Raw genomic sequence first — 15,903 nt, 5'->3', positions numbered from 1 at the left:
AAAATTAGATTTTGACATAATCAAAGTATTTGTTGAAAATTTGGCACTGCATTATTACTGGTTCTTTTGTTGTTGGAGAGGAAAGGTGTTAATGATGATGTCATTGGACTTAATTTTGAGTTAAAATATTCGAAAAGGACAGTGCTGAAACAAGAAAGAGACTAATAAGCAAACAAATTATTTTTAAGCAATGCCACTTGCATTCTAAGATCTCTATAACTATCACTTCATTTCTGTTAACAATCACAATTCTCCACAAGAATCAAACTCCAACAACAAAACACAAAAAGATTTTAGAACGTTTTTGTAAATTTGGGTTTTGTAGAGTGTGTGACTGTTCCATTCCTTGTTTCCTTAGGGTTACAGCATCATCATTTTCCGACTTCTGTCATAAGGTAATATTATTGATGAATCAGAGCTGATATGTTTTTACATCTCAGAGGAAAACCTAATTAATATGTTTCATATTATTTCATGCCATGGCCCCCAACATTTTGAATTTTTATTTTAAATTATGTGTTTTAAATTTTTTAAATTATATGTATTTTTAAATTTTTTAAATTATATGTATATTTTTAAATTAGGTAGTAATATATTGAAAAATCAATAGAAATAAAAGTAGGTATTTTTTTTTAATTTCTTTTATAAAGTATAATATTTAATGTTAATAAATAATAAAATTAGATTAAAACATATAAACAATATTAAGGCTTAAATTAAGGTAATATCATCCTAAGGAAAGCCAAAATAATTAGAAATTGATTTTGAAATCAATTTGGCTACATGTATTAGTCTCTCATACCGAAGAATGTATGTTAATCATTCCAAGTTTGAAAAATATGGATCTAAATAGTGCTGGTGTAAGAGGTTTTGTACAAACAACCAATTGTTGTGCCAAATGAAGGGGTAATAGATGAATTAGTTTTTAACATATACTTATTTCTCACACTTATATGTTTTTTTCTGTTATTGAAGAAAAAAAATTCTCATTATTTATGCTGTCATTTTTCATATCTTCTCTCCATCCTTAAAGAAAAAAAAGTCATTCTCCCTTGTCTTACTTGATAGTGAAATATTTATTTAATATTTAGTACTATCTTTTAGCTCATGATCCTTTGTATATTTATTTTTTATGAATATAAAATAACAAATAACATGTTATGTGATTTTTCATAGCGGGAGTTTTTAACTGTAACTTGATTATTATTGTTTTTTTAGTAATTATATCTCTTAACTTTTTATTAGATTATGATAAATTATTTTTTAGTCTTAAACTTTTTTTATAAAGAGGTATATTGATTAAAGAAAAGAATAATTCTTTTTTTTAAATTAATAAAAGAGAAATTAATAAAAGAGAAATTGATTGTTCATCACATATAAATGAAATGAAAGCTTGCGAAGACTTTTGAATCAATCTATGCACGTTAATAAAATGTAAGATAAATATTTTACAGATAATATGGTTATTTACATTAGAAAAAAATAACTAAAAGATTTAGTTATATGATTCAATTATTGATGAGTTAAGAATATGAAGAAGTGATGAATAATCTTTTAAACATGTTTCTTTTATAGTTATAACTATACTAAATTATGTATTTATTTTTATTAAATGAAATGATAATAATATTAAATATATAAATTTTAAATATATTATTTTGATTTTTATAAGAATGTTGATCAAAATCCACAGCTAATATTATCCTATTTTTCTTTTCTTTTTTTGAAGCATTCAAAGTGATCTGACCACAGCGCCACCTCATAAACTCAAAAACTGTGTATTACTACGAAATTCCTGTATAAAATACAAATGTATGTATGTATGTCATTATTAATATCTAAAATATTTATTATATTTATGTTTTTAGGTATTTTTGGTGATATTTATTTAAACATCTTTTTCTTTTTACTGTACTTCATAAAACGTTTTTGAAATTGATGAATTGAATTAATTAATTTTCTCATAAATAACTTCATATATTAATTAGTTTAAAAATATCTACTATAAAAATATCTAGACTTTAAATTAGATCAATGATTGAGTATATATCTATAATAATATACCAAGATATAGTTTCTTTTATGTCCACATTTGTTTTTTTAGTTTTACTTTTAATTATCATTTTAAAAATTAATTATTTTATAAATAATTTATTTTTAATTTTATTATTTTAAAAATCTCTTTTATCTTTAACCGTTATTTTACAAACTCTTTATATATATATATATATATATATATATATATATATATATATATATTATTTTTCTAAGTTTACATTAAATAATTATTTTAAAAATTAATTATATATTTTTTATGATTTTAACTATAAAAATTATAAAATATGAATATATAATAATGTTTGTGTTTTCACTGATATATATATATATATATATATATATATATATATATATATATATATATATATATATATATATATATATATTTTAAAATTTATTGAGAAATGAAAAGAGAATTAGTTAGTTGATTTTTTTACTTCTTTTTTATAGGAGTAAAAGTGATTCTCATCCTGCTCCCCTTCCATCACCAACTCAAACCGAAGATGCATCCACTCAAACGGACGATTCAACCACTACCAAGTAAGTTGTAATATTTTTATAAATATTAGTATTATAATATTATTTGCAGTGATAATATTAGTATTGTAATAATATTTTTATGAGTATTAGTATTAATTTTTTTAAAATATTATTTATAGTGATAATAATAAAATTATAATCAATATTAATATTATAATAATAATAATAATAATAATTATTATTATTATTATTATTACTATTATTACATGTTACTATTATATCTTATTATTAGTATTAGTATTATTGATATTATTAGTAATAAAGTTAATATTAGTAATATTAATATGTAATATATTAATTTATTTTATTATATATTATTGATATGAGAAATAACTCAAAGATTAATTATTATAAGAAATTATTGACTTTTTCTTTTATTAGGAAAAAAAGTGATAGTACATCAACCTCGTCGACAACACAAGCAGCTACGACTCAATCAATTTCCGAAGTACGTTAGTAATAACTCAAATATTAATTTTATATAAAAAAGAAAATTACTAACCCTTTTCAATAGGACCCGAAGCCACTCACTTCTCCATCACCAACTCAAAGTGTGAAGGATGATTCAAGCAATTCCAAGTAAGTTGTAAATAACTTAGATATTAGTTATTATGAGAAATTATTGATTTTTTTTTTTTAATAGGAAAGGTGATACTACTTCAACCTCGTCACCAACACAAGCAGACAAGAATACATCAACTTCGAAAGAGCAAAAAGAGAAAAAAGTATGTCACTAATAACTTAAATATCAATTACATATTAAAAATAAAATTACTAACCATTTTTATTAGGAGTCGAAGTCACCCTCTTCACCGCCACCAGCTTAAATTTAGAAGAATGTGTCAAACAATTTGGATCTCCAGAGGTATTAAGGCTTGTTGCTAATGACTTAAGCAACATCTTTTATAATCTTGTTATTTCATTTTTTGAAGTTATTTATTATAAAATTAATTAGTAGAGTTCATTTTACCATTATTGCTACATTGAAATTTTTATTTTCCTTCCCTTATATTTTTTGTCATTAAACTAACATTGGAATATGAACCTCTTCTACATCGATATTTTCATTTTGATAAATTACATAATTTTTCTCTTTCCATAAATTCCATATTATTGCTACCCACAATATTCCTTTTGAAATTTACTTTGACAATAACTTTATTTGAATTGTATTCTATTTTTAATGTAATACATATAAAAAAAATTTACACATATATGTACCTCTATTTTACTAATTTTAAGACTATAAAAGGAAGCAAAAGGTTTCCAGTAGCGTAGGGACTTGACTATGCTCAAATATTAAAATTCTAAAACCTTACTTCACTTTCTACTTAAGGCAGATTTAATTTATTACTTTTACATGTGTGTTTCTTTTATGAAATTATTTGTTTTTAAGAGTACTTTTTTTTTTCATTTTATTACTTTTTTTGGTCTTCACCGAAAAAGATTTGTGATGCATTTTCATTTATTTTATTCTCTGATTGCGTTTAATATATTTTTATTTATCTATCTATCTTTCTTATTTATTTATTTTATTTTTCTATCTCTCTATTTACAGGCATACATGTGAGTGATATATTTTGCATGAGAGTGACTTTTATGTTAAAAGTATATAATATATCATAAGAAATTAAGAGAGAATAAAAATACTAACTAATTTTACATGGATTGTTCAGGACTCAAGAATATTCTTCAAATCACGGTTACATACAATGATACTATGCTTCACGATGAACTTCGAGAGAAATATTAGCTTATGTTACAATATTCTACCACAATATAGTGTTGCTTATGATTGAAAGAAATAAAAAGGTGTTTTAACACCATTATGTGTATTTTTTTTATCTTTTTTTCTGTGAAAGAGTTGAGTGTGAGATGTTGATATTTGAATTTCCTTCAATAAAAAGTTATTGTAGAAATTGGTGTGGAACTTATTGGATTGTACAATAATATATAATTGTTTATGATTGTGTAATGCAAAGGAACTTGAATCCTTCACATAATACGTGATACCATAGTCGATATTTAATATAAGAGTGCATTCATATTTGAATTTCTTTCTATCATAGTATATTTTAGTTCCGAAAAAAAAAATTGATTAATCACATATTTCGAAATTTATTACAAAGACTTTATGAACAATTTTGTGACGATATATGATATTGTCACCATAAATTTTGCAAAACAGAAAATTGATTCTAATACATATTATGACGTGATATATGCTATTGCAAAACCTTATATACAACGGCAGATCTTAGAAGTGCATTAGGGGGGCCATGCCCCAAAATTTTTTAAATTTTATAAAACTATTTTTAAAATATATACATTTTTTTTAAAATTTTTAGATTGAATTTTATTTTTTTATAGAATATAATATTTAATGTTAACAATAAATTAAATATAATAAAGAATAATAAAATTTATTGAGATATTTTTTTGTTTTCTCTCATTTTAAATTTTTTATTTATTATATTTATTTACTACTCTTGCATATCTTCTTTTATATCTTTTTTGTTTTTTGTTTTTGAAAAAAGTATAAAGTTAAACACAAATTCATTCTCGTCACTCTGATCTATCATCAGTTTTCTTATCTCCTTTAAGATAAAAATGTAACACTCTCTTGTCTCTTGATTGAAAAATATTAGTTTGATATTTATTACTTTTTTCTCTTATAAGTTTTTTGTATATTTATTTTTTTATGAAAAAAGAGAAGTCATATACTATATGTTTTCTTCTGTAACATTTTTGAGACATGACTTGATTAACATATTTTATTTTTTTAGTAATTATGTCTTTCAAATTTTTATTACATTTTGATAAATTATTTTTTAGTCTTAACATTTTTAAAAAATATTAGGTATATTGATGAAAAATAAAATAATAAATTCATTTTTTTAAGTGAGAAAGTGAAAGGTAAAATGTGAAGATGAAAATAATACAAATTTATTTTTTCACCTATTCTTAATGATGATACTAAGGATTCAATTGTTGGATTAGATAACCTGTCTTAAGATTCAAAAGGAATTATATGCGAAGCACCAAAAGTAAGAGTTGAGCAATCAAAGATATCCTCCAAAAAGGGAAAACTTGAGTGTTGATCACCAAAACGGAGGGTTGAGATGAATAGAAAACCCACCATGAGAGGAAAACCTTGTTCTTGAATCTGAAGCTGAGCATCGCCAAAAATCATCTATAAATACAAGGCTTTACTTTTAGCATCTCATTCTCAACTTCTTTAGAAAATTTCTATGTACTAAAGTAGATTATCTTAGTGAGAGGCATGAGAGAGGAACAACAACTCCTAAAGCTTAATTTTTTCTATAACGTGAGTAGTTAAACTCTCCTGTTTTGAGGTTGAATGTAATTGATTCTATACTACTGCCTCTTTGATATTTATGTATGTCCTTTTATTTAATATCTTGTGATTTGATTTGTGCTTGATGTGTGGATGAATTGACAACTCATTTTATTTCAATGGTTTTGAGTGAGTTGGGAGACTGGTCTCAAACTGTTGTCCAATCAAATCAACTCATTCTTATTAGAGGCTTGCATATGATCTAAAAGGTGAGTTGGAAAAAAAGTCACACACTTAAGGCAATAACATTCAACTAGGAGTGGATTAATTGCACTGGGTATGAAGTTCTTAGGTTGTAGATTGTAGGAATGAGCCTAGATCTACCTTAAAGTACTTCCAAGATATTGAATGAATAACATATTAAGTATAAAAGATAAGTAATAATACACTAGAAATAGAAGAGATAAAAAAAAATCTAACCTTAGCATGTACTTATCATTATAATTTCCAAATCTTAGATTAATTTGTTTTTATAATCATACACACCTACAACAAACACTATTCCATTCAATTCGGTAGTAAATATTGGATGATCTTATAACAAATCCTTATAGATATGACACTTGTTTAATACTATTACGCATCTAATACACTTGGTGGAACTTGTTGCTACTCTAGCATCTCATCATTGGACTACTTACATGGAATCAAATTTCATACATGACCCCTCAATCGACATTAAGAGCCATCAACACTTGTATGATAAACGCCATCAACACTTGTATGATAATACTTATATTATCATAATTCATATCTGTTCTTAAATCTAAATATCATTTTTTTATAATAGGTGCTTTTTTTAACCATATTATAATAGGACTAAAATGTTGCAGTAAGATATTTCAACTACAAAAAAGAAGGAGAGTGAGAAAAAAAAAGAGTTCAATGAATATTTTATATTTTAAAATTTGTTTGAGTTGTGAGTTAAGGATTTTTGTAAACTCCTATTATATATATATATATATATATATATATATATATATATATATATATTTCAAAGTAGGTAACAATATTGAGATGTAAGTATAAATGGTTAAACTTTCTTATTAATTTTATGTGTGATTATTTCACATTTGTATTTGTTTTTCATAAATCTAATTATAAGAAGCTTCCATTATTTTTCAACAAGAAAGAAAAAACTTACAAAACTATTGTTCAAAGGGATTTTATATTGATGGTGGTTAGTGATCATTTATATGGATTTATTGATGGCTTGTTTTAAATGTTAGTGAAAAACTGTGACATTATATTAAGTCTGAACAATATATCACAAGATATGACTAATCTGTGTCAAATTATTAGAAGTTGAATTTCTTGTATAAAACCTAAATATGAAGAGAAACTTCTCAAACAACTTAAGAAAAAGAATGGATTCACATTACTTGGCTTTGCAGTCAATGATTGTCATTCTTCGGTAAATCATTCAACACGTTGATATAAGTTCAAACATGAGAAAAGAATGGAACTTGACTCATTAAAACTATGCATTAAAAATAAATAAAAAGAAGAATGTTTTCCAAAAGTCTATTTAACAAAGGTACATATTTGTCTTTCAGCTGGAAACTCCGCGTTCTCTAACACGAAAAATTTCCCTTATAAAATTTCTTGTTACATAATTTTGAGTGAGAAAAGTAGGTTTAAATACACATGTGTCAACTTCCAACAAAATTTTCAGTCAAAGAAATAGCATTGAAACTTTTGATGGCCATATAAGACAAGAAGAATGGGAGATGGAAGTTGTTATGCTCATAATGTAAACTCACTTATCTTCAAATTAGAATATGAATTTCCAATTAGGACAAAAAGCAGAGACAAAAATCTGAGACTAAGAACCAAACACTTAGTTTTACACATCACTCAGACTCTTCTTCACCAACACCACTTGCATTCTATCATCTATAAATATCACTTCATTTTTTCTCCACAAGAATCATACTCAGACAACAAAAACAACTTCACAACGTTTTTCCGATATGGCATTTCTAAAGGGTTTTATCGCGTTTGTTCCGTTCCTTCTTTCATCACTGATGCTGCATCATCTTTCTCCTACTTCTGTCATAAGGTAATTAATACTGTTACTCATTTGTTTTTAATTGTTATATATCTCTTCCTTCAATAAACCCTAATTTGGTTTAAATATAAATGGTTGAATGATTTTGTTTGATGGGCTTAAGAGACGTTACATTTTATTATTATTAGGGTTTTATTTATCTTTTAAAGCAATGTGATGATCATATTTGTAGCTAAGATCAACACCAAAAGAACTTTATATATATATATATATATATATATATATATATATATATATATATATTTATATATATATTTATTGAATCATTGTATTTACAATATTTTCTTTTGATGCAGTGCTCAAAGTGATTATGTGAGACGCCCATCATCTCCTCTTTCTCCACCAACTCAAACTGGAAGAACCCAGTCGTATGTTACAAAAATAACTCAGAAATATTAGTTTTATTAGTTTATCATGTATCTAAAATGATTTTATTTGGTTCTTTTTGTTTAATAAATTATATTTTAGTTCAATTACTTTAAATTACTATTTTAAATTCAAATAATCACACTCTATTGATTTTTATTATTTTAATATACTTTTTCTCTTACCTTGTATAATAATATATTGTGGTACTTTATTTTTTTCTATGAAGGACTGAAAGAGATTCTGACAAAGCACCGCCTCCAGATACCGAAACTCAGAACGAAATACTAAATTCCGATATAATAATTGAAACGTACGTTCTTACCCTATATCTTAATATAACTTCATATATAACTATTATTGTTTTTATTTTAGTATTATAGTTTCGAAAGTATAAAAGAATGCATAGTTTTTTAAATGTATTTAAGAGAGATTAATTGAGTTTGGTGTGATAGAATGGGGAGGAAGAGGTTGAAAGAGGGAGAAAAGAAAACGAAAGATAATTAATTACGAGAGAAAAGAGGAGTGTGAAAATTATTGAATATTTTAATAGGGTTTAAATTGACTTTTACATTCTATATTTTCATCACCAACTTAAGATAGATCATGTTAAGTAATTTATTTTATTTAAGTAAAGTATGATGTTAATAACTAAAATGTTAATTACATTTCAATAATATAAAAGAAATTATGTTAGTATAGTAACACAAATATCAATAATATATTTATGATAAAAAAAAAAAAAATACTGATTCTAGGACGTTATCTTCTCCATTTTCATCTCACGTTCAACTCAGAAAAAAAAATGTGGTACAATTGTAATATTGAATTGCAAAAGTATGTAACTTGAATATCAATTATATATCAATGATATAAAAAGTATATTGCTTATTTTTTTCATATAGGATTTTATCTATTCCATCTCTACCTTCACCACCAATTCAAACTACTCAAGCTGAGGAGGAGGCTTTGTCAAGCAATTCTAATATACAAATACAAGAGTATGTTTGTAAAAATTCCAAACTCAAATTATATATTAACGATATAAAATAAATTATTGACTTTTTCTTTCCTTTTATAGGACTTCATCTCTTCCATCTCCATCTCCACCACCAAATCAAATTAATAAGCAATCGCAAATGTATGTTTCTAATAACTCAAATATTAATTATGTATAAATGATATCAAATAAATTATTTACTCCTTTTTTCTAGGTCACCCTCTCCCTCATCTACATCTATTCAAGCACAGGAGGAGGATCTCTCAAGCAATTCTAATATAGAAGTACAAAAGTATGTTTGTAAAACTTTCAAAATTCAAATTATGTATTAACGATATAAAATAAATTATTGACACTTTCTTCTTTTTTGTAGGGCTTCATCTCCTCCACCTCCATCTCCACCAAAAAATCAAATTAATAAAGAACTGCAAAAGTATGTTGCTAATAACTCAAATATCAATTATGTATCAATAATATCAAATAAATTATTGACTCTTTCTTTCTTTTTGTAGGGCTTCAGCTCCCCCACCTCCATCTCCACCAAAAAATCAAATTAATAATCAACTGCAGTATGTTGCTAATAACTCAAATACCAATTATGTATCAATAATATCAAATAAACTATTGACTCTTTCTTTCTTTTTGTAGGGCTTCAGCTCCCACACCTCCATCTCCACCAAAAAATCAAATTAATAAACAACTAGAAAAGTATGTTGCGAATAACTCAAATATCAATTATGTATCAATAATATCAAATAAATTATTGACTCTTTCTTTCTTTTTTAGGGCTTCAGCTCCCCCACCTCCATCTCCACCAAAAAATCAAATTAATAAACAACTACAAAAGTACGTTGCTAATAACTCAAATATAAATTATGTATCAATAGTATCAAATAAATTATTTACTCCTTTTTTTTTTGGACACCCTCTCCCCCATCTCAAAGTACTCAGGAGGCTCTTTTAAGCAATTCTAATATAGAAGTACAAAAGTATGTTCGTGAAAATTTAAACTTCAAATTATGTATTAACAATATAAAATATATTATTGACTCTTTCTTTTTTGTAGGGCTTCAGCTCCCCCACCTCCATTTCCACCAAAAAATCAAATTAATAAACAACTACAAAAGTACGTTGCTAATAACTTAAATATCAATTATGTATCAATAGTATCAAATAAATTATTGACTCTTTCTTTCTCTTTTGGCAAGATAGTATAAGAACTTAAGAGAGAATAAAAATACTAACGGGTTTTTCATGAATTTTTCAGGACTCAAGAATCTGCTTCAAATCCCTTAAAGATGGTCACAAACAATGATACAATGCTTCACGATGAGCTTTAATTCAAGACAAATACAATGTAACAATATTGTCCAATAATACAGCATTGCTTATGATTTAATCCTTCAAATAAAAATAAGTGTTTTTAACATTATAGGTATTTTTTTACCAATTTTTAATCTTTTCGACCACTTAGTGTAATGTGAGATGGATTTTTGAATTTCTCTTAAATGAAGAATTATCACAAATTGATGTGGAGCTTATTGGATTGTAATAAATTTTAATGCTTCAATTTTGTGCTAAAGATATAACTTTTGTATCATAGTATATTTTGTAATGACTGATATTTTGATTCCAAAATTATTCATTATAGAACTCAATTTCAGATTATATTTTAGATTGTAATGTCCAAAATCATATATTTTAGTTAAATAGTAATGAGAATTAAGATAAAAAATAAAAACAAAGAGCAGAACATGTAGAAGAACCGTCGATGGGAAAAATAATATGAAAATGTCTTTTAAGATTGAGATTAATTACAATAATGATAATTAGTGAGTTTAGTTTATTTTCAAAATTGGCTTAAGAGTAAATTTCTTTTAGTAGTGAATTATATTCTGTTATAATTTAGCTTCTGTTCCGAGATACAAAACTTTCTCCAAACTTTGCCATATGAAGTATAGATATAATACTCTACACTCTTGGCTAACGAAGTTAATGTAATCGGTGGAACATAATTTAATATTATGAAGGTAATATTGATCTAACCAAGACTATTCCTTCACTAATTCTAATATATAGTATGTAAAATAATTGTTTATCGTATACACGTTGGTTTAACTTGCACTTCAAATAATATTTAGTAGTTATTTAATGTGTATTGCATTTGAATTGTGTTTAGCAGACACTAAGAAATTTATAAAAAGAATTTGTGAGTGACAATATTTATAATTTTATTATCATTTTATTCAAGAGGGGCACATGGAAGTTTTTTTGAGTGTTTATTTGAAGAAAGTTCTCTGTTTTTTTTTTCTATTTGAAAATACAAAAACAAATTTAAAAGTTAAATATGGAAAAAGAAAACATAAAAATTCAGTAAGTAGAGTTCATGAACTCAAAATTAACAACATTGATCTATTAATCGATAATCAAGGTAAAGTAAGTTGACAATTCGATAAAACTTAAAATAAAAACACTTCTAAATTAAAAGGAAAGACAAATACAGACCAATCGAACCTCTCAAATCAATGCAATCGATTAGAAAGAGTTCAATTAGGTTAGAATTACATTTTTTTTTCATGAACAAGTAAAAATTATAATTAGTCTATCTTCAAAATTATGGATCAATTTATTCTTCCACCTTTAGAAATGTGTAAATTTAGTTCTTTTAGCCAAATTTTGTTAAGTTTATTTGACGTTTCAAATGTGTTTCTTAACTAACATTGAAAGGAAAATGTGTCAAACAGTAAACTCAAATGCTATCTTGAAATGTGTTTAACATGTTAAATAGACTTAACAAAATTTGGTTAAACGTACTAAACCCACATATTTCTAAAGTAAAGGGACTAAATTGGGGTAAAATTTCAAAAAGGAACTAATCCTAATTTTCCTTAAAAGTTAAGAGACAAAAAATATATTTAACTAATTATGTTATAACACTTACTCCAGTCAATTATCTGAGATTAAATAACGTTATTGTACAAATTCCAAGTCTGATGATAGAATCGCTATCAATCACCATACCTCCAAGGTATTGTCTACTTTGGAGCATGTCCTTCAAATCATAATGTTCGCTTTGAAGGACAAAACCATGACGAAGCACACGCTTCAAAGTGGACAATACCTCAAATCTATTGTGATTGATAGTGATTCTGTCATTGAACTTGGGATCAGAACATTAGCATCCGTCGTTGGGCTGATAACGAAACCATCGGTCTCCTAAGCCCTCCATTGGGGATGATCTATCATTTCATTTAGACCTCGATTAGGGGCTTATGTTCCTATCGCACCCAATAGGCCCACATCATTAGAAGTCAAGCCCTAAGGCAGTTTAAATTCTCCTTCATCCTTCCACTCTCTAAGGCACCTTCTAAGGACAAAATCGTGATGGAGTACACACTTCAAAGCAGATAATACCTCAGATATATGGTGATTGACAGTGATTCTATCCTTGGAGTTAGGATATGAACATTGGTGCCACCGTGGGGCCAATAACAGAACCAACAATCCCTTAAGCCCTCCATTGGGGTTATTTGCTCATTTTCCTTACACCTTTACTAGGGGACTTGTTCCTAACACACCCAACAGTCTCAAATCACTTAGAAGTATATGCCTACGGTACCTTAAATACCATTTCCTCTTTCCACCCTCTAAAATACCCTTTAAGGACAAAATTGTGATGGATCACAAGCTCTAAAGCGAACAGATGTATGGTGATTGATAGTGATTTTATCATCGTATTTGAGATTGAGACATTTGGTGATTCACAATGATTTTATCATCAGACTTGAAATCGGAACATTTAGTGATTGACAACGGTTCTATCATCAGACTTGAATTGGAACATTGGCGCCCATCATGGGATTGATAACGGAACCATTGGTCTCGTGAGGTTGATAACGAAATCATCCGACCCTAAAAAGCCCTCACTTGGGGATGATTTGTCCTTCCCCTTATACGTCGACTTGGGGGCTTACATTCTTACCACACCCAATAGTCTCACATTGCTTAAAAGTCTAGGCCTAAGGTGGTTAAATACGCTTTCCTTCTTCCACCCTCTAAAGTGCATTTTAAGGATAAACTTGTGATAGAGCACGAGCTCCAAAGCGAACAATACATCATATGTATGGTGATTGAAAAGGATTTTATCATCGAACTTGGTATTGAAACATTAGTGCCTACCGTAGGGCTGATAAGGTAACCATCCGTCCCTTAAGCCTTCTATTAGGGATGATATGTTCATTCCCCTTATACCTCATCTAGGAGGCTTATGCTACTGTATATATTTCACAATGGAGGAAAACCATGGATGAGGAGATGGAAGCAATAAACAAAAATGGCACATGGGAATTGGTAGACTTACCGGACGGTTGATGTAAAGTAGATTTATATAACCAAATTCAAAAAGGATGGTGAGGTGGATAAATATAAAGCAGACTTATGATGAAGGGGTATGCACGAGAGTATGGGGTAGACTATACTGAAGTACTTGCACTAGTAGCCCGTGTGGAAACCATTTGCTTGGTAGTAGCACTTGCATCTCAAAAAGGATGGACACTTTATCAACAAGATGTGAACTCTGCCTTTTTTACATGCAGAACTAGATGGAACAGTGTATGTAGACCAACCTTGTGGCTATGAACAAAAATGAGTTGAGCATAAAGTGTACAAGTTAAAGAAGGCTCTTTACAGACTTAAGGAAACACCATGTGCTTGGTATAACTATATAGAAGCATATTTCTTGAAGGAAGTATTTAAGAAGTGTGAATACGAGTATACTCTCTTTGTGAAGAAAGCAAAAGAATATATAATATTAATTGTTAATCTATATGTTGATGACCTTATCTTTACTGGCAATGATGAGTTGATGTTTGCAAATTTTAAGAGCTCCATGGAAGATGAATTTGCCTTGAAAAATCTTGGTAAAATGAGATATTTTTTGGGTCTTGAAGTTATGAAATGAACATATGGAATTTTCTTATGTCAAAAGAAATATGCATTAACAATGCTACATCGGTTTGGAATGGATAAAAGCAATCCAGTTCAAAATCCAATTGTTCCTGGTGCTAAACTCTCAAAGGATGATATTGGTGTAAAGGTGGATAAGACTTATTACAAACAAATTGTGGGAAGTCTTATGTATCTAACCTCTACCTGACCCAGTATGATGTTCGTGACAAGCTTAATTAGCAAGTACATGGAGAATCCTACTCAGCTACATTTATTGGAAGCTAAAAGAGTGCTGAGATATCTAAAAGGAACAATTGAGTTTGGCATTTTCTACAAAATGGGAGGTAACAAGGAACTTCTTGCTAACATTGGCAGTGATTATGTAGGGGACTTAGATGACAAAAAAATCACTTCCATTTATGAGTTCTTATTATGTTCAGTTGTCGTTGCTTGGTCTTAAACAAAACAACAAATTGTGAGTTTATTAACTACTGAGGCATAATTTATAGGAGCAACATCATGTGCTTGTCAAGCCATTTGGCTAAAAAGGGTGTTGGAAAAATTATGTAGAATGCAAAGTCAAACTACTGTAATTCATTGTGATAATATCTCTACTATTAAGTTCTCAAAAAATTCGATAATGCATGGTCGTTGCAAACATATTGATGTTTGCTTTCATTTCCTTCGAAGTCTTACAAAGAGTGGAACTATCAAAATGTTACATTGTGGGACACAAGAACAAATGGTTGATATTATGACCAAACCTCTGAAATTGGATACCTTTTTTAACTATGCGAAGGTCAATAGGAGTTTGTGCTGAATGTGATATAAACTAATTGCTACCATTCAGTTTAAGGGAGAATTTTTTAGTATTTTACGTTTTCAAGTTCATTTAGTATCTTTATGCTTTTGAAGTTCTGTTATGTATCAAATAAGTCTACCTTATTTTTAGGAAGTATTGTGCTTTATGTGCATAAGTAGTTTTTGTCAGTTTCTCTTTTCTAATGTAAGGCTATAAAGTAGCTAAGCCTTTTCTTTAATAACACATAGTGCATTTTGCTCATTTTGCTTTTATATTACTCTTTACATATAGTTTCAACAGCCAATTCCTCAATGAAGTCCATTATGATATGCTGCCAAACATGATTTGGTATTGGAAGAGGTTGTAGTAGTCCATGGTAGGCAGAATTGTCAAGTTTACAAGTTTGACATACTTTGCATCTTTGGATGAAAGTTTTAACATCCTTAATGAGACCTTTGTAGCACATGATGACCTTTAGTCTTTTAAGGGTAACATTTCTTCCTGAATGCCCACCAATAGCTAATTCATGCAGCCATTGTAGTAAAGTATTTTTTAACCCTTCATCTTTACCTACCACTAACTTACCATTTCTTATTAACTCCTCCCTCTTCCATTCAAAGTGCTTATGAGAAGGTAGATTATCCTTGATTTTTGCAATCATTTTTTGTATAGAATGGTCAATTTGCCACAATAATTTTATTTTTCACAACATGATAGAATCAGGTTAATGAACTTGCACAGAATGGCATACAATTGAATCC

The 15,903-nt window shown here is 27.5% G+C and overlaps 2 protein-coding genes across 7 annotated transcripts; both read left to right on the top strand.

The window, feature by feature from the left end:
* Positions 1 to 262: 262 nt before the first annotated feature.
* LOC114170654 (variant surface antigen D-like) lies at positions 263 to 4,550 on the top strand. 2 transcript variants are annotated; one of them, XM_028056176.1, is made up of 8 exons: positions 263 to 395; positions 1,730 to 1,812; positions 2,509 to 2,598; positions 2,980 to 3,046; positions 3,113 to 3,177; positions 3,242 to 3,323; positions 3,390 to 3,463; positions 4,275 to 4,550. In XM_028056176.1, coding segments are annotated over exons 2-7 (342 nt in total). In that variant the 5' UTR covers positions 263 to 395; positions 1,730 to 1,810; the 3' UTR covers positions 3,426 to 3,463; positions 4,275 to 4,550. The 2 variants fall into 2 exon arrangements, 1 of the variants encoding a protein (XP_027911977.1); XR_003601117.1 differs by lacking the exon at positions 1,730 to 1,812.
* A 3,276-nt stretch (positions 4,551 to 7,826) lies between these two features.
* Positions 7,827 to 10,996, top strand: LOC114170451 (formin-like protein 3). Of its 5 annotated transcripts, XM_028055924.1 has the most exons (13): positions 7,827 to 8,018; positions 8,324 to 8,395; positions 8,623 to 8,706; positions 9,299 to 9,394; positions 9,475 to 9,534; positions 9,608 to 9,685; positions 9,767 to 9,826; positions 9,906 to 9,962; positions 10,042 to 10,101; positions 10,180 to 10,239; positions 10,338 to 10,382; positions 10,460 to 10,519; positions 10,661 to 10,996. In XM_028055924.1, exons 1-13 carry the CDS (start codon positions 7,930 to 7,932, stop codon positions 10,731 to 10,733), a joined length of 894 nt encoding a protein of 297 aa, XP_027911725.1. In that variant the 5' UTR covers positions 7,827 to 7,929; the 3' UTR covers positions 10,734 to 10,996. The 5 variants fall into 5 exon arrangements, with proteins under 5 accessions (XP_027911725.1, XP_027911727.1, XP_027911726.1 ...); XM_028055926.1 differs by lacking the exon at positions 10,042 to 10,101 and having other exon boundaries at positions 7,829 to 8,018; positions 10,661 to 10,995; XM_028055925.1 differs by lacking the exon at positions 10,338 to 10,382 and having other exon boundaries at positions 7,829 to 8,018; positions 10,661 to 10,995.
* The last annotated feature ends 4,907 nt before the right edge of the window (positions 10,997 to 15,903 follow it).

This window comes from Vigna unguiculata, chromosome 11 (assembly GCF_004118075.2).
Source record: "Vigna unguiculata cultivar IT97K-499-35 chromosome 11, ASM411807v1, whole genome shotgun sequence".
Classification (NCBI taxonomy): Eukaryota; Viridiplantae; Streptophyta; class Magnoliopsida; order Fabales; family Fabaceae; genus Vigna; species Vigna unguiculata.
Note: the sequence above shows the minus strand (reverse complement) of the source record. Positions and strands in the feature narration are given on the sequence as shown.

Bases quoted from the DNA above. Each gene is read 5' to 3' on its own strand.
- LOC114170451 (XM_028055924.1), top strand. From the start codon at position 7,930: ATGGCATTTCTAAAGGGTTTTATCGCGTTTGTTCCGTTCCTTCTTTCA. The intron at 8,019-8,323 runs GTAATTAATACT...CTTTTGATGCAG, and splicing joins TCTCCTACTTCTGTCATAAG to TGCTCAAAGTGATTATGTGA. The intron at 8,396-8,622 runs GTATGTTACAAA...TTTTCTATGAAG, and splicing joins CAAACTGGAAGAACCCAGTC to GACTGAAAGAGATTCTGACA.
- LOC114170654 (XM_028056176.1), top strand. The intron at 3,047-3,112 runs GTACGTTAGTAA...CCTTTTCAATAG, and splicing joins CGACTCAATCAATTTCCGAA to GACCCGAAGCCACTCACTTC. The intron at 3,178-3,241 runs GTAAGTTGTAAA...TTTTTTTAATAG, and splicing joins GATGATTCAAGCAATTCCAA to GAAAGGTGATACTACTTCAA.